This window comes from Centruroides sculpturatus, unplaced genomic scaffold (genome assembly GCF_000671375.1).
Source record: "Centruroides sculpturatus isolate CEXI.00-Female unplaced genomic scaffold, Cexi_2.0 scaffold713, whole genome shotgun sequence".
In the NCBI taxonomy this organism is placed as follows: domain Eukaryota; kingdom Metazoa; phylum Arthropoda; class Arachnida; order Scorpiones; family Buthidae; genus Centruroides; species Centruroides sculpturatus.
The window spans coordinates 179,482-206,684 of record NW_019385143.1 but is presented as its reverse complement, the minus strand read 5'-3'; the positions used below and the strand labels follow the sequence as shown (position 1 = coordinate 206,684).

The following is a 27,203-nucleotide window of genomic DNA, read 5'->3' as shown; positions in this document are numbered from 1 at the left end:
TTGAGTCCATAATAAAATTTGGAAAAGGGGAGATACCTAGATCGGTAAAATACGCGAATTTCCTCCTACAACTTCGGTTGTTGTTCGGGATATAGTTAAGGTTTTAACAAAGTTCGAGCGAATACATAATTAGCAAAAAAAAGTTGAAATAAAGTTGAAAAAATTATTACAAATATCGTAAATAACAGTTCACAAATGCATATATAGAGATATTTTGGAGGGGGGAAATGATCTTCACAGTTTGAAATCGATCGAACACACTGTAAAATGCTCGTATACACGCGCGCCATCTATCGTAGGATAAATGTACTATGCCAGAAATCTTCGCGGGAGTGTATTAAAAAACTTTCCAAAGTTTCATATCAATCGGATAAACGGTGTGGTAATGCATAGACAGACAGACACACACACACACACACACACACACACTTACATTCATTTTTATACATATAGATTAAAGTTGCCTTTAAGTTAGTAGAGGGGCACAATGCATCAACCAGCACCAACGTAATAATGATGAGGCATTGGTGATATAACAGCTTGCCAGTAAATCAACAAAAAAACAAAGAACTTTAACATAATATTTTCAAAATTAATTGTAATTGTCAAAAAAGTCAAAATAAATATTTTTTTATACATACAGTAGGCATATTATAGTCTTATTTAAAAATCCTTTCATTCAGATCACTCCCACCAAATTAATTTGGATGCAAGTATTGATAAATTTTACAAAATAAAATATAAGATATACAGATAAATTATAATTTTGGAAACTTACAAGACGAATTAACAAAATAGATGTCATTTCACTTCCTCAATGGTAATAGTATTGTTAAAGTAATGTCAGTGTATGAAACTGCTAACCACAAATAACCTTTTGTATTATAATTTTTTTTTATAGTTAATATATGTAATATAAATCTTTTTCTGTCATTTAACTAGCTGCTGAATTGTTCTGCTGAAATATTGCTGAATTGTTCTTTGTATCCAGAATACATCATCTGATAATATCTCTATTAGGAAAGTTATTGTTATGACAATATAGATTGTGCTAGTGCACAGTGTTATTTTTACATTAATATTACAATTATATATAAATATATAGTAATTGGATAACTGATCTCTCTAGTATCTCTGATAAGATTTTAATTTATTCAAGAAAGATAAAATATAACAAATTGTCTTTTCTAGCAATTCATATAGACAAATTTTATTATAAATATCCTGTTGAAATACAGTTTGACAATTTCATATGTTAAGAAAACATTTCAGATCCTAAATAAAATTATAATGCTCGTATCTTAAATGTTCACAACAGAATTCTGAGCATAGATTTACAAAGTATTAACAACATTAATATATATTTTTCTTAATAGTTTTGTAATACCACATAAATTTCTAAAAGTTTTACAAACTGGCAAATACCAGAGTAAATGTGAAAATTTTGTCTTTTTTTTTTGTATTGCCTTACCGTAAGTGGCAGTTTAGCACCTGTTAAATTAGAATACGTGCCCAAGAATTGATGGTAAGGAATGATCCAAAATTGATTCTTAATAACAAGTGTATGTTGATTTGTTTTTAATTATATAAAAATTTATTATCCAGTAAATACTCTTGCATAGCTGTTAAAGGCTATTTTAAAATATGGTCCTGAATATATTTTTTAGTCAGTAAAATTCATCAAAAAACAAAAATAATCTTACAAAATATAATAAAAACTGAAAATACAAATAAAAAAAAATAGTCATGGCACACTTGATTAATGGTTTGAACACAATATGTATGTGAATATGTATGTGTATTTGTGTGTGTATAATGTGTCATCAGATATGAAATTAGTGATATGTGAATCAATTTATGACAAATATGAATGTGTTTCCAAAATATATGATTAAAAGATATTATGATGAGACATGTTTAGAATACTGCAATGATATATGATGAATGACTGTTCCCCTTTGTCAAAACACTTCATTATTTAATATAAATAACTTAAGAACTGTTCTACGATTTTCAGCTTAAAACATTATAAAACGTCCCCTTCCTGAAATAGTAACAAAGTATTAGCAGAAATAAATCTCATTGTCATATAACAGTGTCTGAATCATTCATATAAATAGGACTTGGTCTTCCATTAAAATAAAGAACTGAGTTAGGCCTGATTTCTGGTTGAGAATCTGGTTTAGAACTGCAATATAGTGGGTTTGTCTGTCCTCTATATAGGTCAGCAGTGCAGTAACTGTCATGACTCGAACTATCTAATTTACTGTCCATTAGTTTAGTAACTGGATTTTGATAATATCTTTGTCTAGAACTGCTCCGTTTAGATCTGGTAGATCTTTGTTTCACTTTACGTGGTGTCATCGGTCGTTGATAAAGGGTGCCATTAGCATCATGTAATGTCTGAGAACGATATTCAATGCTATATGGAAGGCTCCTGGAGTTTACCCTTGCTGTAGCTGTAATTAATAAAACATTTAAACAACATTGATGACGACAAACATGCAATTCATATAATTAATGTGCATTTTTTAAAATATTTAAATAACATGAGAGCAAATACAAATTTCAGATAACATGCAGTATATTTATATAGTATATAATTATCACTTCTATAGAAATGGACAAAACAAAATATCAAAAACAATGTCAAAAAAATGTGCTGACTAATACAAGTGATATCATCACTATGCTTGAATCATATAAAGCATTGCCATAGTCACTACAATCAATCACTATACTCTGATTTTCAATCATCAAACAAAACAGCTTTATTCGGAGTTACTTCATTCCTATATACTATATGATTGTATAGTGTCCAAAAATCATGTGTTGAAATATCTCCAGATAAAGCAGTTTTGTTTGATGTTGATGTTGTTTAGAAAATTTTTAAATAAATATTTTAATTTATCTACTAATTTCTATATTAACTTATAAGTAAACCTTATTCTATTAAACATTATTGTGAAACTACTGTATAATTTATGACAAACTAACCTTTTGCACATTTCCAGCAATGCCATTGACATAAATCAGGGGTTGCCAAACTTTTTTAACCGTCGACCCCCAACCATTTTCCAAAGCCTCACATTGACCCTCACTGTAAAGTTTTATTACAAGTGTATGTGTATGAGCAAAAAAAAAAAAAAAAAAAAAGGTTGTGACCCCTTAGCCACATCGACCACTTTGGTGACCCCTGACATGAATGAAGAGATGAAAAGCCTCATTCAGGGGCTTTCACTTTTTCAAAAATCATTCCAAATTTCAAAAGTTCAACTGAAAAGGAATAAAAAAGAAAATCTTCTATAGCAGCCTGACACTGGCGCCTGAACAAGACCAAAAATATTTCCTTTTCATTTACATTGATGGCACTGCTGGAAACGTATGAAAGGTCAGTTTGCCTTATTCTATTTTCATTTAAGATGTTTTGTAAGAAATTTTACAACTTATAAACTTATTATAGTAATGAAAATAAAATTCTATTAACAAACTTATTCATTAAATTGGATGAGAGTGCAAACTTTTTATTGTCACTGAAAGTTATAAAAAAATAATTTATATAAGGTTTGTAATATTTAATAAATTGTTTAGCATATGCTATTGTTTAAACAACTGTATCTAATACATTTACACAGTCAATTGTGACTTATATGATCTTATTTTTATACAGTTTTAAAATGAGATCTTATTACAAGAGTAATAATAATGAATAAATCTTTTTTTTGGTGTCTTCAAAATACACTATAAAATTAGTGTTTAATAAGTCAAAAATGAATAAATCTTATTATACTCATAAAATTAATTATTTTTAAAAGCTTACAAAATGATCATTAATGAAAATCTTAATTGTTAAACTTTTAAATTTTAATTTATTTGTAAAAAACAAACACTCTTGACAAAAAGTATGCACCCAGGTACAGTACAATTGTCTAATTATTGCAAAACTCATTACATAAGCTATGCTTCAGACAGGTATTTAAGAGTTGTGGTGTGATTGTACTCCAGATAATGACAACAGATGCCAAAATCTAAAAACTATAATTTACAAATTAATACAAAATAAAAATTGATGTTCTCTTACATCCTTCACAACACAGGAACACAATTAACATTTGTAATGTTTTGAAATTTTTTTACAAGAATCTAGTTGCAGAGGAACTTTTAATTAATTTATATACTCATTGGCAGAGAATGTTAATTGTGTTCCTATGGTTGTGAAGGTTGTAAAAGGACAAATTTTTATTCGTATTTAGTTGTCAATTTGTAATACTTTTAAATTATTCACTTTTTAAATGTGATGAAAACTTAACACTAAGTTTCAGTAACACAGTTCAAGGTCAATTCAACTTAGAAAAGACATTAAAACAGAAGATATACTAAAAGTTTTTAAGTAATTCACAATAAAATCTTTGAAATAAATAATGTATATTTAAAACATAAAAGCACATAATTGTATTAAATAGTGCTCTCAGTTAAATATATTCTTCTAAACTAAATTTACATTATTCTACTGTTAAATTGTACAGTACACAATGTAACAAAATGCCCAAGAGTACAAGAACTGAATGGCTTACTACACACTTAATGAAATGAGTCAGACTCATTATTTCTGTATGATTGAATGATTTATTAAAAAAAATTGTATGTATTATAAAATTTTGAAATACTATAAACTCCAAATAATCTTGGTTAATCTGAGATTTTAAGATCCAAAAAAGGCATCATTATATTTTAGTTTTGCAGAAAATTTCTAACAGCAAATAATTCAATATGCATACTTACATAAAACATCCAAACTCCAGCACTAACATATTAGAACAAATAGTATTAATATTTCATGTTACTGCTGGAGTTTGTGTGTTTTACATAAGTTGATTGTTTCTACAGTTAAATAGTAGTTGTTTATGTACACTCAGTGTATTTTAAAATGGAAACAAGTTACTAAGTTATGAAATTAAATTTAACAAGTCAATCAGAATTTTTTGCCACATTATTTGTTAACACATTCACTGTCAACAATGCCTTGGAGCAGGTCTTCACTAAAACACTGCATGTTCAAACCCTGCTCATAAGACTTGTAAGTTTGCTGTATTTCTTGTAAATAAAATTTTTTATTGTTTTATTTATTACATATTTCTTTGGCATTTTTAAATACATATAATAAGTAAACAAAATGTAAAAAAAAATTTTTCAACACACATCTAGGGACATTTAACATGTTCACTGTCTCCAAAAATGCAAAGTTAATTTATTTACTTTTTATTCATAAATGCTTACTTTTGTTATCTGGTATTATACATTAATTAAAGATATTTTATTGGATCTAAAGTTAAATAAATTAACAAACAAATCTTTAAAGCCTAGCAATAAACTTATTTAATTAACACTTTTTAAAATTATCTTTAGGTTACATCAGCATACAATATTCAAATATTCTGTCAATGTAATTTAAAGATAACTTTAACATTTTGAAATATTAAACATGCTAAAATATTAACTTTAATATTTAAAAAGATTTTTAAAGCNGTTCTTATTTTTTGAAACATGCCATCTACTACATTATAAATTCTACTTTATCCTTATCCTTTCAGAAAGGCCAAAGACAATAAGTTCAATCAACGCAAGCGAGAGATGGAGAACAATGCCCCAACAAAAACTACTTAAAATAAATTACAAAGACCTGGATCTAGCATTAATCTACTGAAAATAACTTGCAGAAATAAATTAATATCTTATTACTTGGCCATATATAAATATATATTTTCATGCTGTCAGTTATTAGCATAAACAAAGAAATTATTAATTGGCAGCCAGAAAACAAGTATTATATCACAGGAAAGCAAATATACGTACATCGGTTTCAGATGCAAATGGGATGCCTTTGATGGGGAATGATAAGCCGAGAAAGAATCAAAGCCACCAATGAAATCAACTGCAATAGAGAGAATGAGTTATTAAAACAAGTTAGTGTGGCTTCACATTCACAAATACATCTCTTTATTTTTAGGATGGTCTTTGATCTTTCTCTGATACCAATGAATTTATTCATAATATAACTTTTCAGTGAAATAGTAGTTAGTCTTAAATTCATTAAGTGTATTTAACAAAAGCAGTTTAAATTCACTGTAGTTTCATTTTCTAAAGTAGAAAATAATTAAATATTAATTTTCTAATGAATATTTTTATATTATTAAAATACTTAACTGGATAATTGATCACATTTGCTTATGTTAAATAATTTTATATAGCAAAATTTTTATTCAAGAAATGATTTGCTTTAATAAGTTAATCAACTATTAAATAAACAAAGAATTTTACTAATAAAGTTCCATTTTCATCACTACAGAATAAGACATTTTAAAATTTATTGAAATTTATTTGCAAGTTTATTAATTCAAACTAATTTTTTTTATTTAATTGCACTGATAAAAATTCATTAATTAAAGTTTTTAAAGCACATTGTTTTAATAATACTCTCATGTTATTTTTGTGCAATTAAGAAGCAAAATCTGGTTATAAAGTTTTTCATTAATCAAATGTTATTAATGTTTGATTAATAACATAATTTGATTAATAACAATAAATTATAAATTTTCATTTTAATAAAAATGAAAATTTATTTTTACTCTTCTTAATAACTACAGAGTATGTATAATGAGCCATGCAACAGTATATAGTTATTAAATTTGTAACTAATTTTATCTTAATACGTGATAATATTAGTAAATAACAGTAAATCATTTTGCAATATCTCTATTTTTTATTATTTTCAAAACATTTAAGTATAATAAATGATTGGCTTTTATGATTTCAGACTAATTACATATTTTGTTTACTAAAAACACTTGTTAAACAAAATTAAATATTACAAACCAATTATGAAAACAAAATACTGTAATTATAATCAAGTATGCAGGTATTTTATAATTATCACCAGATTTTATTTCTTATTGTGAAAAGTGCAATTATCATTTTAATTAATGGTGTATGTTACTATCATTATGAATACTTTGATATGAAAACTTTTGACATCTTTAAATTTAAAATAACTGCTTCAAATAACTTACTGCAATACTTACAAGTATCATCTTCTCGAGTGTATGCATAAAATGTATAACAAGCAGATCCAAATCCACAAAGCTAAAAAAAGAAAAACTATTATTTAAAAATTTTAAATGGCTTTTGCTAAATTTATTTGATAATGATTGTATATTACAAGCTTCTTTTAATTTTATAATATTCAGTAAACCTGATGATGATCCATTAAAAGGAGTGGAAGTACTTCACATAAAACAAATACTGGGAAATTAAAGGTGAATTTTTTATGGTACATATTCCTGCTAATTTATTAATTATTATTTTAAATTAACTATATTGCAAGACTTTTCATTATCTTAAAAAAAATGATAAAGTAATTTTATTATTTAATTTCCAATTCTATTAAACGGTTATAAGCACAGTACATTGAATAATATCAACACCACTACTATTCAATGTGTGTGTTAACTGAAGATGTCATAACTGGTTGAAAATATTTTTTTGGCTTCCCTAAACAGCTTAAACTTAGCTTAGATTTAAACGTGATGCAAAATTTTACCCATTTACACAATTTAATATAAGTTTGTTGAATTACTGTTGTTATAGATAGATTTAAATTAAATATAATGTAGTAAAATGCAAATATTTATTTATCAGAACTGAAAATGAAACTGCAATAGTAGATAATTCTGACAAGTTATGACCATAAATTAATGTCATATTTAAATTTGCTTAATACAGTGAAATTAGGCACATCTTTATGAATTTAATCTGCATATTTTTTGAATAAGTTGTAGAATATAAGTTTATTTTATATAAATAAAAAGAATATAAATTGGAATATATTTCTTTGCATCTATTTTAACTTATATAAGAACAAAAAATAGCACTACTCCTGTTATTATTATTATTAATTTTTCTCAGTTTAAAATTGTAAATTTTTAGTAGTAAATAAATTGTTATGGATGCATTAAAAAATAATGGATGTTCATGAAACTTTTCAATTTCAATCACACTGTATAATTCAATTCTGTACTGTAATTTGCAATATTAAGTATAGAAGGACTATATATTTACTAAACAATTGTATTAACATAAAAAGAATTTTAAATGAAATAAAATTTAAAACTTACAGCTAAAAAACATTGGATGCCAGCTTGTATACATTCTACATAATAATATTGTAAAATACAACCCTCAACAGTGGTTGGAAGAGGAAAAAAGTGCTGTTCCTCTGGAATGCCTGAAAAATTGAAAGATGACTTGCATCCTATGCCGTGCATCTCCCACCAGCTTTTACTTCCTGTACCCATATTGAGAATGCTGGAATCCTGAATAATAAATTTTATTCTTTTAATAAAACTTTTATTTATAACAAAATAAAATATTTTTTAAATTATAATAAAGCAAGGAAATCTAATTTAAATGCAAATAAAATACATATTATTCAAATATGTAATGAATTTAACTATTGTATATAATTACATTATAAGATTCTTTATACAAATATGTTTTAATATACAATTTTTTTTAATTAATATATTAATTTATTATAACTTCATGTATAATTTTGCAACTAATGCAAAATTATATATGAAGTTGCAGAACTCTTAAAGAAGTNGATTATATTATAAGATTCCAAAAAGTATTTCAAGCTAATCAACTTTCAATGTGTTTTTTGAAATAATTTGTAATATGAAGAAAAAAATCTGCTTTGTCAAATCCATTTTTTAAACAACACACAATATTAAATAATATAAGAAATTTTTAAAATTTAACAAAAATAAAACAATTCTAACATCTAAAAACAATCTTAATTAGATAACAAATTATTTGAAATTATATTTATATTTAAAATTTTTGATATAATCTGGTTAAAATTTTCATTATTCACAGCCAAATTATGAAAAAAATATTGCTAAAATTTTGTATTCAATGCATAGCTAAATTGTATTCTTAATTACTCTAATTGTTATGAATTAATATATTTTACTTACCTTATTTAATACTCCTGTTTCTAAATAAAAACATATCACAAAAATATTCCAGGCTAACCATAACAATGTCCATACTATATACTGAAATAGAGATTTTTAATATTAAAAAATAAATAAATAATGTTTATAAAAGAAATTTAATAAAGAAAAGAGGAAAAAAATAATTTGTATACTTACAATAGCAATATATTTTGGCCTGTACTGATAGGCTCCAAAAAAACCTAATATCACAACAATAATTTGGACAAAATTTACAACAATTGGTGACCACATATATCCAAGAAAATCAAAAATTTGTCGCTCAATAGTAGCAATCTGAAAATTAAAATTAATACTAATAATTTATTAATTTGTGATGCTTACTAATATTTATGATATTAAAAATATTTAATATTTACAATCATATTCTCTTGATAACCAATGCAAATGGAAAATCTCTATTGTAATAATTCTGTATATACTATAAGAAGTTAAAACTAAGTTCTTGTGCATAAACTATCAGAATTTAACTTTGAAAATTTAAGATTTGTTATGGATGCATTAAAAAATAATGGATGTTCATGAAACTTTTCAATTTCAATCACACTGTATAATTCAATTCTGTACTGTAATTTGCAATATTAAGTATAGAAGGACTATATATTTACTAAACAATTGTATTAACATAAAAAGAATTTTAAATGAAATAAAATTTAAAACTTACAGCTAAAAAACATTGGATGCCAGCTTGTATACATTCTACATAATAATATTGTAAAATACAACCCTCAACAGTGGTTGGAAGAGGAAAAAAGTGCTGTTCCTCTGGAATGCCTGAAAAATTGAAAGATGACTTGCATCCTATGCCGTGCATCTCCCACCAGCTTTTACTTCCTGTACCCATATTGAGAATGCTGGAATCCTGAATAATAAATTTTATTCTTTTAATAAAACTTTTATTTATAACAAAATAAAATATTTTTTAAATTATAATAAAGCAAGGAAATCTAATTTAAATGCAAATAAAATACATATTATTCAAATATGTAATGAATTTAACTATTGTATATAATTACATTATAAGATTCTTTATACAAATATGTTTTAATATACAATTTTTTTTAATTAATATATTAATTTATTATAACTTCATGTATAATTTTGCAACTAATGCAAAATTATATATGAAGTTGCAGAACTCTTAAAGAAGTTTCTCATTTTAAAATAACTACTACAATTATTGTTCTTATTTTTTGAAACATGCCATCTACTACATTATAAATTCTACTTTATCCTTATCCTTTCAGAAAGGCCAAAGACAATAAGTTCAATCAACGCAAGCGAGAGATGGAGAACAATGCCCCAACAAAAACTACTTAAAATAAATTACAAAGACCTGGATCTAGCATTAATCTACTGAAAATAACTTGCAGAAATAAATTAATATCTTATTACTTGGCCATATGATCAACAGTAAATTTACAGTAAATAATTATTTAAAAATTGAATATTTTTTAGAATTCATCTGTCTATCTAAATTTAGTACTGTATATATAAATTTTTCTGTATAATCAGTTACTATTTCTTTATACTAAATTATGCTTAAAGGGTATAAGAATGATTTTTTACAGTAAAAGAAAGTAATTATATTTAGTTTCAAAAAGCAAATTTTTTGCATATTTTTTTTCATTGTAATATAAAGAAAACCTTGCTAATTCAGACTTCACTAATTTGAAATTTGTGACAATTCAGACAACTACAGAAAATCCTTTATAGTTCAAAATTTGAGAGATAAAATATTTGCAACTTTGAATTATTGAGTTTCGAATTATCTGACATTTACATATTTCTGCACAATATGCCAAATACCATGTAACTGATGTAATTTATTAAGCGAACACAATATGCCTACATGTACAGAAAGCTATTTTCATTAATTAATAATAATTACTGTAATAAAGTAAATAAACTGCCGGTAAACAGCACATGGCTGTTGAGAACCTCACATGTTCCAGATAAGTTTATAACAAGCAAAGCAGAATTCCTTAAAATGTAGCCCAAATCATTTTTTAAATTGGCCCAAAAATTAGTAAGTCACTCAAATCTAGTAGCCCTACAAATATCTCAACAATCTGCTACTCATAGTCCAATCTTGCAATCCCAAAAACTGGCTTTATGTTACGAGATAAGAGAAAAAAAGGGTATTCCATGGGTAAAGTAACACCCAAAAACACCTAAATTTGGACAGAATTTTCACTTCAAATTTTGAAGTAGCCATATTTTGAACTAATTGAATTCCTTAATGTGTAAATCTCTATATTCCCAGTTAGGACAAATAGGCCTAGTACAGTTACAAATGAGATTTTGTACTGTCTGAGTTTGAATTAACAAGGATTTCATGTATTTTACATTGTGTAATTTTTAAACTAATTTTTCAAAATGAGTTTGTCAATTCTAATTCAGACTCTGACAACTATTACCTTACTCTTGAACAGATGCATTGAAATAAAATCAAGAAATGGTTAAAGGAATCACAAACAAAAATTAGCTTATTTTTTAAACTCAAATTAATAAATGTTAATGCCAACAAATTTAATTTGATAACCAACACAAAAACAAACTTCTGTTACTACTTTTGCATTGTAAAAGCTTATCATAGCATCATATTTGTTCATTTAAAATGCTCAATAAAATTTGACTTTAAGAAAAGTGTACTTTTTTGGACCACACAATACACAATTGAATCTTGCTAATTCAAACTAGACTTTCCCCCAATTAGTCTGAATTAATGAGGTTCTACTGTATTAAAAAAATTATAAGCTTGCATCTTTTTTCAGCTTCCACATGAAAAATGACAAGTAAGATTATGATCATATCTTTGATTAAGTTTTATTAAAATAAGGCGCACAAAATTTCTTCCATTTGAGATTTCTAGAAAATAGTTCCAGTAATTAAAATAATTTCACAAAATTTTAAATTCTGTACAGTACATTTTATTTTACTTGCGAGTCAAGTACGTTTGATTACTAATGATACAGCAGACATCATCAAATATATTTTCTTAGAAAACAATTTGCAAATGGTTGTGTACACACACAAACTTGGGTCAAGATTCATTACAACAGAAATACTTATTTCTGTTGTAATGAATCTTGACCAAAAATGTAAAATTACCAAAAATGTAATTTTACACCATTTTCAAAATCAAGTATACAGTGATGAAAAATATTTCTAACAAACTCTTAAATCAGATATATACATACATTTTTTATTCTTCATTTTGAAAATATAGCTAAAAAATTTTTAAAAATTATTTGAAAACAGTAAATAAAAACAAAACAAAAGGCTGTTTATGTAATTGAGATCATTTTTCTAGACTATTACAGAAACANAGAAAGGCCAAAGACAATAAGTTCAATCAACGCAAGCGAGAGATGGAGAACAATGCCCCAACAAAAACTACTTAAAATAAATTACAAAGACCTGGATCTAGCATTAATCTACTGAAAATAACTTGCAGAAATAAATTAATATCTTATTACTTGGCCATATGATCAACAGTAAATTTACAGTAAATAATTATTTAAAAATCAATTATCATATAACATTTTCACATAATTTGGCGATTATTATAAATATTAAATTCTGTTATTTTTATTGCTAAGAAACTAAATGGAAAATTCTCATGATAAATTATCTAGAAAATATATAAATATGTAATATTCTAGTTCTCTATGAATTATTATTTATCTATAATGAGGCAGAATTATAATGAGGCAGAATTATAAAAACTATAATTCTGAATCTATAATGAGGCAGAATTATAAAAACATGTCATAAATTTATTATCTACAGCAGTGGTGTCCACTTTTTGACTGGCAAGACAAACTGCAGTCATAGATCACAAATATTTTGTATATTCCATGCTGGAAATACAAATATTTTGTATATAAGTCATGTGTCAAATACACTATATTTGCAGGCCAGATTAATGTGTGCTGCAGGCACACATTAATTTGGCCTGCAAACATTAGTTTGGGCACTGCAGATCTACAGCATAGATTATGAACACCCGTACTAGACAGTATTTCAATGCCTATTTCAAGTACTTTATAGTATTTGAAAATATCAAATTTTTTTTGATCACCCAGATTCAATGCTGGGTCCCCAGAATAGGGTGACCCTTAATTTTATTAGCCATCCAGCCATCATTTCACCAAATATAGTCTAGCATCTAAAGACACTCATTTTGCCTAGTACCTGTACCATAAAGGATTCCACAAGGAATGTCCTGACTGAAGAGTAGATCAAGCCACAGGTGCTCATGTCCAAGATTTCTTGTGTTGAGTACAAGAAATCTCAGCTGTTGTGAATCTAATGTACACAGTACATTTCTAGAAAATTATTATATGTACACAAATCATTGTGAATGTTACTTTTGGGAAATAACATGTTCGTTAATATTTTTGTAGGATTTTCAATCAATTTTAACACAGTGTAGTCATTAAGTTTTGGCTTCAAACAGATTAAAAAGCATGTGTAACCAAATTTGAAGTATACAGCAGCATACACTGGTACAAAATGTCTAATATCTTTACCAATATTTAGTATTTTGCCCAACTTTAAATTATATATAACTATTTTCACATGATGTGAAATTAAAAAGCCAATTAATAATGAACACTTGAATTTAAATCCTAAATTTAAATATAAATGCAAGTCTGTTTGAACTTTTATCTGAATTTAAATTCTATTCTACAAATAACTAACAAAATCTATATATATAAAAATGAATGTGTGTGTGTGTGTGTGTGTGTGTGTCCTTCATGCATTACCAAACTGTTTATCCGATTGCCGTGAAACTTTGAGAAGTTGTTTAATACACTCCCGCGAAAGGTTTCTGACATTTATCCTACGATAGATGGCGCGTGTTTACACAAGCATTCGAGCACGTGTGTTCGATCAATTTCAAATTGTGAAGACCTTTTCCCCCCTTCAAAAAATATCTCTATATATGCATTTGTGAACTGTTATTTACGATATTTGTAATAATTTTTGTTTAATCACTTTATTTCAACTTTTTTTTGCTAATTATGTATTCGCTTGAACTTTGTTAAAACCTTAACTGTACCCCGAACAACAACCGAAGTTGTAGGAAGAAATTCGCGTATTTTACCGATCTAGGTATCCCCCCTTTCAAATTTTAATATAGACTCAAAATAATTTAAAAAGACAAATTACAATAAAACGGTTTATTATCCAACTATCAGAAATTTCACAACATGCCAAGGAAGAGAGGAAGGAGCAATTAAATAATTAAAATTATAAAGGATTTTAAAAAATATATAAAAATGAGGAATATCGCACTTCTGACAATCGCTGCGAGTGTGTGGGCTAAATTTGGAGAATCCGTGCTTCTCGCATGGACAACTGTATGTGGCCAACTCATGCATCGGAAAACCTGATTTATTCGTGTATGCACCAGATGGAAAAACAAAAAATATAGTGTATCCACAAACACTCCAATAAATAAATAGAATTGAAACGACACTTTGAAATGTTTTTCCAATGAAAATGAATAATAATAATAATAATAATAAGTTTCAATAAAAATGATAAAATATAAATTAAATTTTATCATAACGAGTTTGCTTAAATTTCGTTTCTTCTGAGATCGCAGCAATGCGCAACAGGTAAGCTAGTTTACAATAAAACCCAAAATCACATTTTATTCAAGCAGATTCTAGAAAAATTTCTACTATTCTGCTAGATATTCTTTATTGTTCTTTGTAGAACCATAAAGATATAAAGAATTGGATTTTTCAAAGTTTATTTATAAGTTTTGATTGTTCATTCAATTTCTAAGATAAAAATCACCCATTTAATTAAGACAAAAATATTGTCTTAATTTAAATATTCTCTCTGAATGTATTATTGGAATTTTTAAAAAATATTTCTATCTTACTCTAATAACATATTTAAAAAAAGAATAGGAAATAGGCCACAATGAATTTTAATATTAACATTTAGTTGCATGACTGACTATTTCCTTGATATATGTCGAAAATATGATTTTAATTGATAGTATGAAATTTTATAAGATGTCAGAGCTTGAATTTTACCAATATGTTTCAAAATAGATTAATATTGTTTCTTATATACTCTGAACCATTATCAGCTATCTTTCGCTGGATTTGAAGTAGGATTAACTCGTATTAACTGATCATTTATATTCCTTTCCTAAAATCAGATGTTTCAGATTTATGTCAGATACTCTGCTGAAAAATTTATTCAAGACATCCTAGTAAATCTAAAAAGTAAACAATGTTACAAAATGCTTTAAGTGTACAGTTAAGCTGATAATGATAAGATTTCATTACTAATCACATACACTGAACCAATTTACAGTGTGGTACGATCAACAATGAAAAAAACAAACGTTTTCAAACCCCTTCTGGGCTCTTCATCAGGTTCCTATAGTTTTAGCTCATAAATTCGATTAACGAATGCCATTAAAATAACTTCGTTCATGAGTTTGAATCGAATCAGAAGAGCCTTCACACATTCTTCTAACATCCAGGCTTGCAACAGAGAACTAGCGTCTATACAGCGAGTAGCCGCAGAACATGGGTATCGCAAAGTTATACGTAAGATCATACAGCATTATAGCCTGATATATGCAGATAGCGCACGACTGCTGGACCAACACAATGATAACCAACAGGAAGACATAGAACGGATCCCCGTCACCTATAACCCATACATAAGATCTATATACTCCAAGATCGCCAAGAGGCACCAAATACATATTGCTTACAGGTGTCCCACTATTTTTAACATCTTAAATAATGGGAAGGACCCTCCTAACCCTAGCAGAAGACCCAGAGTCTATAGTGTCCCTTTGAGAGATAATAGATTCAATAGGGATTTAGTATATATAGGCTCTACTAAAAGATCCATAGGCATATCAGAATACAGGAACATCAGGTGGATATTCATCACGCGAGAAACAACACAGCCCTTGCAACGTACATAACAGACCCGGATATAGTTGCCAACTTTACTTGGGCCAATCTCCTCCTCGGTGCTCCTCCCAATGATCATCTGAAATGGTTAGAGGCGATGCACATCTTTAAAGCATCTATCGAAACTATGTGCATAAATTTTAAAGAGGAGATGCTTTTGTCAATGGCCTGGCAAGAGTTGATTCACAACATGCTTTAGCCGCCCGTTTTATCCAAGTAGGCGAACTTGTCACGCATGCACAACATATAATTTTAAAAGAACGATTCAAACTCATGAACAAAGTTATTTTAACGGCATTCGTTAATCGAATTTATAAGCTAAAACTATAGGAACCTGATGAAGAGCCCAGAAGGGGTTCAAAAACATTTGTTTTTTTCATTGTTGATCGTATCACACTGTAAATTGGTTCAGTGTATGTGATTGGTATAGTGGTGTGGTGAGTAGTTAGTTTTTTTTTTTATTTCATTACTTATATGAAATTCCTCTCTTCTCAGTTTTTAGTGTAAAATCCATTATATGTTTTTTTAAAAGTTATTTCTCTGTTTACCATTTTCTACCTTCTAACAAATCAACTTCAGGAAAATCTTGATTTTCCTGAAGTTAGAAGATAGAAATGCAATTTTAAACATTAAAACTTTTAAATGTTTAAAACATTCCATATTCGTAATGTTCTAAGAACATTTACGAATATGCAAGCTTGAATACAGTAGAGCATCGTTTATCCGAAGGTCGGTTATCCGAAGGAATTCCAGTCGACAAATTTAAATTTTCGTCAGTGCTGTGACACTGTAATCTTTGGCTATGTCTTCGGCTACTCAAATATTTTACGTTTTTGATACTAAATTAGCTTCTGAAGTATAATTTTTTATTGTTTTTATATTTTTCAATATATTTATTTTGCTTGTACAAAATAAAAAATTAATTTTTAACGATACAATTGTCTTCGTTAGGCTTAACATCGACAAAAATTCAACGCGAAGCAACACGCAATAGAGAAAAATTTCAACACGGGATAAATTAATATATTTTTTCGTACATAATTGGTTATCCGAAAAATAAGTTATCCAAACAACCCCAGTCCCCAATTGATTTGGATAAATGACGCTCTACTGTATGCTTAGACTCGCAACTGTAAACAAGAAATCCAACATTTTAGAACTTATTGACTCAAATAAAATAATTAAGAAGAATCTGCAAATGTAAACTGTTTATCAGTCCTTTGAATTGAGAAACCAGTCTATAAAATCTTTAACTGCTACAAAATTTCATTTATTCTCTTCTGAGCTCTACTGTTTGCATGTTTACTATTTTAACTTACCTTTCACATATTATAATCTGTGAATGAGTGTTAAGGGGCTTTAGCATTTTCTGTAATGTATGTTTTATAAAAGATACAACATCCAATAAGTTTAAGAGTTTGTAGTCATAAACAAATCATGCCCTTGATAAACTTTTTAAAACAATAAAAGTAATGCTACTAGTATTGAAAGCTTTCCTGTTGTTTGAATTGTTACAAAAACTTTTAACAACAACAACAGTTCTTAGAAAAACCATAAAAAAACAAACAATCCAAAAAGTCAATAACTGATTCCTTGAACTCCTATAGTGTTATCACAGTTTTTCAATCATTTTATGAATGTACAAAGACATCTGTTTCAAAGATAATGATAATTCCATTAATTACTAAATTATTGGAGCTTTACGTATAATAAACATTTCCCTAACTCTTTCTGGGTTCTTCTTCAGGTTTACTAAATTTGAAAAATAAGCTGGATCTTCCAGAATCATTCATAAATATAAATTCAAACATAAAATCAAACATTAAGACAGAGTTTGAATAAAATGCGCTCCCCATGTCAACTTTATATATGATGGAACACTAAATATCATTGAGAATTTTTAGAAGGGTCTAAAAATATGTTCAATTTCCTGCATACATGCAATAAAGGCATCTAAAATAGTACAGTAGAAGCCAAGTTCTTCAGGGTAATCCTTAACCCTCTTTCTCTCCCCCGCTGTGGGAATTTTGAAAAATTCCTTCTTAATTTGCATTCTCATGCATACCTTATTAAAATGCAAAAAACCGCATCTAAAATAATATAATAGAAGCTGAGTTCTTCATAGTAAGCCTTAATCCTGTCCCTCTCCTCCATGGGGAGAGAATTTCGAAAAATCTCTTTTTAGTGTACATTCTCATGACATACTCTGTGTACCAAATTTCAACTTTCAACTCCTAGCCGTTTGGGCTCTGCACTTATTATTATCATCATTATCAACCCATCTCGATTATATTATAAATTCCAAAAAGTATTTCAAGCTAATCAACTTTCAATGTGTTTTTTGAAATAATTTGTAATATGAAGAAAAAAATCTGCTTTGTCAAATCCATTTTTTAAACAACACACAATATTAAATAATATAAGAAATTTTTAAAATTTAACAAAAATAAAACAATTCTAACATCTAAAAACAATCTTAATTAGATAACAAATTATTTGAAATTATATTTATATTTAAAATTTTTGATATAATCTGGTTAAAATTTTCATTATTCACAGCCAAATTATGAAAAAAATATTGCTAAAATTTTGTATTCAATGCATAGCTAAATTGTATTCTTAATTACTCTAATTGTTATGAATTAATATATTTTACTTACCTTATTTAATACTCCTGTTTCTAAATAAAAACATATCACAAAAATATTCCAGGCTAACCATAACAATGTCCATACTATATACTGAAATAGAGATTTTTAATATTAAAAAATAAATAAATAATGTTTATAAAAGAAATTTAATAAAGAAAAGAGGAAAAAAATAATTTGTATACTTACAATAGCAATATATTTTGGCCTGTACTGATAGGCTCCAAAAAAACCTAATATCACAACAATAATTTGGACAAAATTTACAACAATTGGTGACCACATATATCCAAGAAAATCAAAAATTTGTCGCTCAATAGTAGCAATCTGAAAATTAAAATTAATACTAATAATTTATTAATTTGTGATGCTTACTAATATTTATGATATTAAAAATATTTAATATTTACAATCATATTCTCTTGATAACCAATGCAAATGGAAAATCTCTATTGTAATAATTCTGTATATACTATAAGAAGTTAAAACTAAGTTCTTGTGCATAAACTATCAGAATTTAACTTTGAAAATTTAAGATTCTGCTGCCATTAGTTGCAACTGTTAGCTTTATTAACACCTTTTGATTACTATAAATGCTTTTGGACAGAAACTGATAATTAATGTTTATATGACACATTCTAGTGCCATTAATGTGAATAATCAATAATTTTAAGAACAATATTAAAGTTATTGCACATCACAGCAATTATCTCAAAAATTCATATATTACATCCTAAGAATTAAATTTTACATTTATTGTTATTATATAATACAAAATAGTTTCATCTTTAGGAATTCCATTGTGTGTTGATAATATAAATTTAAGAACTAATCTATATATTAATTTCTATTTCAAATTTTCATAACTACTTTATTTATAACCTGTAAATTTGATAATCAATTTGAATGCTTGGCACAGTATTCATTCTAAAATATAAATTATCAAATGCTTTACTTTTCTAAATTACTATGCTTACAGGTGTCCCACTATTTTTAACATCTTAAATAATGGGAAGGACCCTCCTAACCCTAGCAGAAGACCCAGAGTCTGCTCATAAGACTTGTAAGTTTGCTGTATTTCTTGTAAATAAAATTTTTTATTGTTTTATTTATTACATATTTCTTTGGCATTTTTAAATACATATAATAAGTAAACAAAATGTAAAAAAAAATTTTTCAACACACATCTAGGGACATTTAACATGTTCACTGTCTCCAAAAATGCAAAGTTAATTTATTTACTTTTTATTCATAAATGCTTACTTTTGTTATCTGGTATTATACATTAATTAAAGATATTTTATTGGATCTAAAGTTAAATAAATTAACAAACAAATCTTTAAAGCCTAGCAATAAACTTATTTAATTAACACTTTTTAAAATTATCTTTAGGTTACATCAGCATACAATATTCAAATATTCTGTCAATGTAATTTAAAGATAACTTTAACATTTTGAAATATTAAACATGCTAAAATATTAACTTTAATATTTAAAAAGATTTTTAAAGCCAAAAATGTTACTTAAATAAATTTATTTATGAATTTTAAAGGTTTCTTGAAGAGCTATTCAACTATATATTAACATCTTTAATTTTTTATACACATTTACAAATAAGATTAATTGTATAAGTACAATATTTATATTAAAGAATTAAAGAACATTATTTCTTACTACATCATTAGATATAAATTTCTCATTATATTTTATTTTTATTGATTAGAATATATTAATTCTTGAAATATGATGATATCACTTGATGTCAAAAATATCATTATTGTATTTTCAGTTATAAGCTAAATATTGTATTTAAAAATAAAAGCTGGATGAAAATTTTACCCTTTTAGGTTCACATAAAATTTATTATAAACTATTAACATGCATAAAAAAATTAATTTTATTAGAAATTACATTCTGCATTCAGAAGCAAGCATAAAAACAAAAAACTGAATTTCTCTAAAATTAAGTTTTATATAGCTGATTTAAATTTTGATTATTAATATAAATATATATTTTCATGCTGTCAGTTATTAGCATAAACAAAGAAATTATTAATTGGCAGCCAGAAAACAAGTATTATATCACAGGAAAGCAAATATACGTACATCGGTTTCAGATGCAAATGGGATGCCTTTGATGGGGAATGATAAGCCGAGAAAGAATCAAAGCCACCAATGAAATCAACTGCAATAGAGAGAATGAGTTATTAAAACAAGTTAGTGTGGCTTCACATTCACAAATACATCTCTTTATTTTTAGGATGGTCTTTGATCTTTCTCTGATACCAATGAATTTATTCATAATATAACTTTTCAGTGAAATAGTAGTTAGTCTTAAATTCATTAAGTGTATTTAACAAAAGCAGTTTAAATTCACTGTAGTTTCATTTTCTAAAGTAGAAAATAATTAAATATTAATTTTCTAATGAATATTTTTATATTATTAAAATACTTAACTGGATAATTGATCACATTTGCTTATGTTAAATAATTTTATATAGCAAAATTTTTATTCAAGAAATGATTTGCTTTAATAAGTTAATCAACTATTAAATAAACAAAGAATTTTACTAATAAAGTTCCATTTTCATCACTACAGAATAAGACATTTTAAAATTTATTGAAATTTATTTGCAAGTTTATTAATTCAAACTAATTTTTTTTATTTAATTGCACTGATAAAAATTCATTAATTAAAGTTTTTAAAGCACATTGTTTTAATAATACTCTCATGTTATTTTTGTGCAATTAAGAAGCAAAATCTGGTTATAAAGTTTTTCATTAATCAAATGTTATTAATGTTTGATTAATAACATAATTTGATTAATAACAATAAATTATAAATTTTCATTTTAATAAAAATGAAAATTTATTTTTACACTTCTTAATAACTACAGAGTATGTATAATGAGCCATGCAACAGTATATAGTTATTAAATTTGTAACTAATTTTATCTTAATACGTGATAATATTAGTAAATAAGAGTAAATCATTTTGCAATATCTCTATTTTTTATTATTTTCAAAACATTTAAGTATAATAAATGATTGGCTTTTATGATTTCAGACTAATTACATATTTTGTTTACTAAAAACACTTGTTAAACAAAATTAAATATTACAAACCAATTATGAAAGAGGAACTTTTAATTAATTTNTAAAATGTAGCCCAAATCATTTTTTAAATTGGCCCAAAAATTAGTAAGTCACTCAAATCTAGTAGCCCTACAAATATCTCAACAATCTGCTACTCATAGTCCAATCTTGCAATCCCAAAAACTGGCTTTATGTTACGAGATAAGAGAAAAAAAGGGTATTCCATGGGTAAAGTAACACCCAAAAACACCTAAATTTGGACAGAATTTTCACTTCAAATTTTGAAGTAGCCATATTTTGAACTAATTGAATTCCTTAATGTGTAAATCTCTATATTCCCAGTTAGGACAAATAGGCCTAGTACAGTTACAAATGAGATTTTGTACTGTCTGAGTTTGAATTAACAAGGATTTCATGTATTTTACATTGTGTAATTTTTAAACTAATTTTTCAAAATGAGTTTGTCAATTCTAATTCAGACTCTGACAACTATTACCTTACTCTTGAACAGATGCATTGAAATAAAATCAAGAAATGGTTAAAGGAATCACAAACAAAAATTAGCTTATTTTTTAAACTCAAATTAATAAATGTTAATGCCAACAAATTTAATTTGATAACCAACACAAAAACAAACTTCTGTTACTACTTTTGCATTGTAAAAGCTTATCATAGCATCATATTTGTTCATTTAAAATGCTCAATAAAATTTGACTTTAAGAAAAGTGTACTTTTTTGGACCACACAATACACAATTGAATCTTGCTAATTCAAACTAGACTTTCCCCCAATTAGTCTGAATTAATGAGGTTCTACTGTATTAAAAAAATTATAAGCTTGCATCTTTTTTCAGCTTCCACATGAAAAATGACAAGTAAGATTATGAGCATATCTTTGATTAAGTTTTATTAAAATAAGGTGCACAAAATTTCTTCCATTTGAGATTTCTAGAAAATAGTTCCAGTAATTAAAATAATTTCACAAAATTTTAAATTCTGTACAGTACATTTTATTTTACTTGCGAGTCAAGTACGTTTGATTACTAATGATACAGCAGACATCATCAAATATATTTTCTTAGAAAACAATTTGCAAATGGTTGTGTACACACACAAACTTGGGTCAAGATTCATTACAACAGAAATACTTATTTCTGTTGTAATGAATCTTGACCAAAAATGTAAAATTACCAAAAATGTAATTTTACACCATTTTCAAAATCAAGTATACAGTGATGAAAAATATTTCTAACAAACTCTTAAATCAGATATATACATACATTTTTTATTCTTCATTTTGAAAATATAGCTAAAAAATTTTTAAAAATTATTTGAAAACAGTAAATAAAAACAAAACAAAAGGCTGTTTATGTAATTGAGATCATTTTTCTAGACTATTACAGAAACAATACATATATGAAAATGTTTATATTTCATAGATTTATGATTATTAATATACTTTTAAAATTTACTATTTATAACTGAACTCCTTAAAAAAAAATGATTGTTTTTTTTATTAGGATCATTTATTTACATATTACTGAATACATTTAATTTATTATTAGTATTGATATGACGAATTTAAATTGCATAGTAAATTTGCCTATCCAAATACATGATTTAAATCTACTCATCTAAATCAATTCTTTTTTAAATATAAAAAAATAATGCACAGTATATTTTCAAAATCTATAAAGAAATAAGAATTAGTTATAATCAATACAAAACTAAAAAATATTCTAATAAAATAAATCAAACATTAATTATATATTTTTATATAATATAATCAATTTTGCATAAATAGAACTAATACACGGCATTTTTCAATTAAAGTTTAACTCCATTATTATTATTATTATTATTATTATTATTATTATTATTATTTTGTACATTATAAAATAGTTGCTTAAACTTGATTGGGATTTTTCATATACACATTATATTTCATGATACTACTACTATTATTATTATTAAAATTGTCTCATTTTGGCAATTGTTCAAACTTCCTTGTTTGAATATAATAACCTAGGAAACCATTTTAAACATCTACTCCTTATATTCTATTAATCTATTATATAATATATATATATAATAAAAATAAATATAATTATAAATGCCTGAAATGGCATAAAAAAAACAAAAAAATACAATATTAGTAAAATAAATAGGTAAATTTAATGTTGAACTTTATAAGATGCTTCTTTAGAGCTGATTGAAAGAATACAAAAACTTCTAAACAAATTGTTTTGTTTTCTAAATGCATGGCTCAAGGTCATTCTACTATCTTTTGAATAGATCCTTTGCATGCACTAAGGATGAAACATCACATTAAAAAAAAAAATTCCAATCACCTTATCAATAGTAAGGGGAAAAAATGTTTTAACTTCTTTTTAGTCTGAAAAATCAAAATTCTTTTAGTTTCAAAAGTATGACTACATGTTTTTGTGAATAAAACTGAATAGAAACTAAAGATAGAATAGAAATATGCATCATAATGTTTTTAAAAGAATGATGTTGCATTGTATTTATTTCAGATTTGTTAAAACTGAAAAAATTCATCTTTACATCCAGATTTTCCATTAAGCTAAATAAGCTTAAGCTTGGGGCTGCAGCTTTCAAGGGACCTCTAAATTTTTATTTTATATTACATTTTGTTTAATTTATATTGTACATGTCTTAAAGTTAAATAATTTAATAAAGACTTTGCCATGTATTAATAATCTGTGTAAATAGAAATACAGTAGATCCCCCTATAANTAACTGTTAGTTTTTCTTTTTGAAATAAGCACAAGTAAAGAAATTTAATTACATTTATTATTTATTCAAATAGTTTTTAATCAAACAGAGTAGTCTGTATATTAATAGAATGGTAACCAAGGCAGCAAGCTAATACAGATTAATTTAAAATTAAACATTAAACGCAACACAAAAAAATTGTTTTTATTACAAATATGACACAAATTCCCATATTCTGTAACAAGACAGGATATGTCAATATTATAATTTCCTCAATTTATATTTGTAGTTCTGCTACAGTTGTACTGATGTTCAGCTCAAAAAATAACAATAACTACTACTATACTAACAATACTAGCAGAAAAAATTATTTACTATTTCAAAAATAAAATATAATTTGCACACTTTAATATACTGTATGTACTACAGAATATTCACTGCTTAATAAGTTTATACAAAATCTGAAATCATTTATAAAATTTTATCTGCATTTGAATTAATTTTTGAATAAATTAATATTTACTAAAAATATGTTTCTGTTACAAGTTACTTTGCATAAAATAAAAATAGTATTTCTTATAAATACTTAAATATTCTAAAATTAATGCAAAAATTTATGGATGAATTAGCATAATAAACATAAAATGGTTGGTAAATTTACAAGAAATTTAATGTAGATAAAAATTCTATTATTCTGGAATTTATTAAAGTTCTTGATTTGAAACACTGATCTCTACTTGAATTAAAATGAAATGTTTGAAAGATAGTTAAAGTATATTCCAGATTTTTAATAACCACCTTCCAAATTTATTTATATATTATTATTTTAAATAAAATAAGTTGCAAATATTTAATATAAATATACTAAACTATATTTAAATATTATTAACTGTTTCAAAATTTTCTGTATTAAAAAGCAAAGGAAAAAATTTTGATGTGTAGCGAACAGCAAAACTGTACAGACCATGTTAACGGAAAAATAAAAAATAGTCATTCAACGGTGTAACCAAGTTTCCTTCTGTTGTTGTTATTGAAGCAAATAATCGGAACAAATAATTACTTCAATTTAAAGCTATTTATGCAATTATAAATTTAATTTTAGCAATTAGCTGGCAGCTGTCACAACTAATTAAAATAAATTTAATAAATTATATAAAAGAATTTCCTCTCCAGACAAAAATTTTATTTGATTTTTAAAAGGGAAATTAAATCAATTTATTCTTAAGAAAAAACTTGTGACTAAATTTACAGTTTTATCTGCAACATTTATACGATTTAAATTCTGTTAGCTTTTATACAGAAGCATTGAAGCAGAAATGTGGAGTTCAATGCAGACCAGGCAGACCCTGCACTCCACGATGCTCGAACAAAAAAATAGAACAGAGGATCATTATGAATTGTGCAGTTTTAAATTCCTGTTTAGATCAATGAATGGAGAATTATTTTATCATTTAAAAAGTTTATACTTTTTTTAATTTAAGTTATCTTTGTTTGATTTGATAAAATAGTAATTATATGCATATACTTCTTTTAAAATGCTTATAAAGTATATAAGCATTTGTAATAATAAAGATATGTTCGTAAAATTAAGTAAAACTTTTTTAATTCAAATGTCTGTAAATGGAATATTTCTTTAACTCAAAGAAAACGAAATTTGGTACATCTCGACAGAATAGCTTAAGGTTTTAACATCAACTCTAATTTCCTTAACTCAAATTCTTTCCAAGTCAAAGGTTTTCACAGTCCCAACACCAATTTATGTTACTTTCAACTTCCTCGATGCAAATTTTAATATTTATTCTCTCAAAAAAGTCCTAATTATAAGATTTCCATGAAATTTTCTGACAGTTAGTAGTACAGTGCAACAACCATTTCCAATCCAAAGCAAGATCTCTCACTTTATTTCAATAAGATGTACTGTACCTGTAAAACTGATTGCATTCACTACATTGAACATTTTGCCAAAAGGTATTACACGGACTATTTAAAACAAAAAACACTATCAAAGATTCTTTATATAATGCAAGGGAAGCAAAAACACAAATCGGCATTTTTCACTCTATTGTTCCATAACTTGAATCATCCATAACCAGATTTTCTTGCCTCTCGGAGCTTCAAATTAGAGAAGTTTTACAATAATCTACAGATACGAAAACTAACACAAAAGTCAATGGGTAGAGATTATTTTTAGGTAGTTAGCTCATGCATACATATATAAACAATTGACTAAAGGTAACTTCTACTAAATCTATGATAAAGAAAAGCATTAGAAAAAATAATTAAAATTAAAAATTGCATTTATATAAAAGTGATGATGATAAAACAGTCAGAACTGAAAGTGCACACGCTATATATTATATTTAAATTAAAATAAATAATAGAAAAATCAAACAAACTTACCAACTGCACGACACATAACGTCAGAAGGAAACATCTTGACGTACAACAAGCCATGGTATCAAAATTCTATCCGCCGAGTGCCTTAAAACGTTAACTGTTGTTATAATTATCGTAACTTAACCCATTTAATCATCCCTGATCAGCGATCTCAGTCCTCCCTTGTCCACAAATTAAAGAAAAAAAAAAAGTTAAACGGAATTACGAGTAAGTTGTTATGAGGAATCTCTATTCATGAGTATGAATTGTAACCGACAGAGGTCGCTAATATAAAACCGTCCATGTTTAA

At 26.0% G+C, this 27,203-nt stretch overlaps 1 protein-coding gene across 3 annotated transcripts; it reads right to left on the bottom strand.

Annotated features, from left to right (window-relative positions):
- Positions 1–2,007: 2,007 nt before the first annotated feature.
- LOC111635370 (sodium/potassium-transporting ATPase subunit beta-1-interacting protein 4-like) lies at positions 2,008–27,203 on the bottom strand. Of its 3 annotated transcripts, XM_023380317.1 has the most exons (7): positions 26,918–27,203; positions 18,877–19,014; positions 18,700–18,780; positions 9,739–9,936; positions 7,080–7,140; positions 5,854–5,932; positions 2,291–2,459 (listed from the first exon to the last, which is right to left on the bottom strand). In XM_023380317.1, the coding sequence occupies exons 1-7, from the start codon at positions 26,969–26,971 to the stop codon at positions 2,423–2,425; spliced, it is 648 nt and encodes a 215-aa protein (XP_023236085.1). In that variant the 5' UTR covers positions 26,972–27,203; the 3' UTR covers positions 2,291–2,422. The 3 variants fall into 3 exon arrangements, with proteins under 3 accessions (XP_023236083.1, XP_023236084.1, XP_023236085.1); XM_023380315.1 differs by lacking the exon at positions 5,854–5,932 and having other exon boundaries at positions 2,008–2,459; XM_023380316.1 differs by lacking the exons at positions 5,854–5,932; positions 9,739–9,936; positions 18,700–18,780; positions 18,877–19,014; positions 26,918–27,203 and adding exons at positions 8,172–8,369; positions 9,036–9,116; positions 9,213–9,351 and having other exon boundaries at positions 2,008–2,459.

Excerpts from the sequence above, each read along its gene's own strand:
- LOC111635370 (XM_023380315.1), bottom strand. The coding sequence starts at position 26,971 with ATGGCTTGTTGTACGTCAAGATGTTTCCTTCTGACGTTATGTGTCGTG. Across the intron at positions 9,937-18,699 it reads AAACAGGAGTATTAAATAAG|GATTCCAGCATTCTCAATAT; the intron begins GTAAGTAAAATA and ends TTTATTATTCAG. Across the intron at positions 7,141-9,738 it reads GCATCCAATGTTTTTTAGCT|CTTTGTGGATTTGGATCTGC; the intron begins GTAAGTTTTAAA and ends TTCTTTTTTTAG.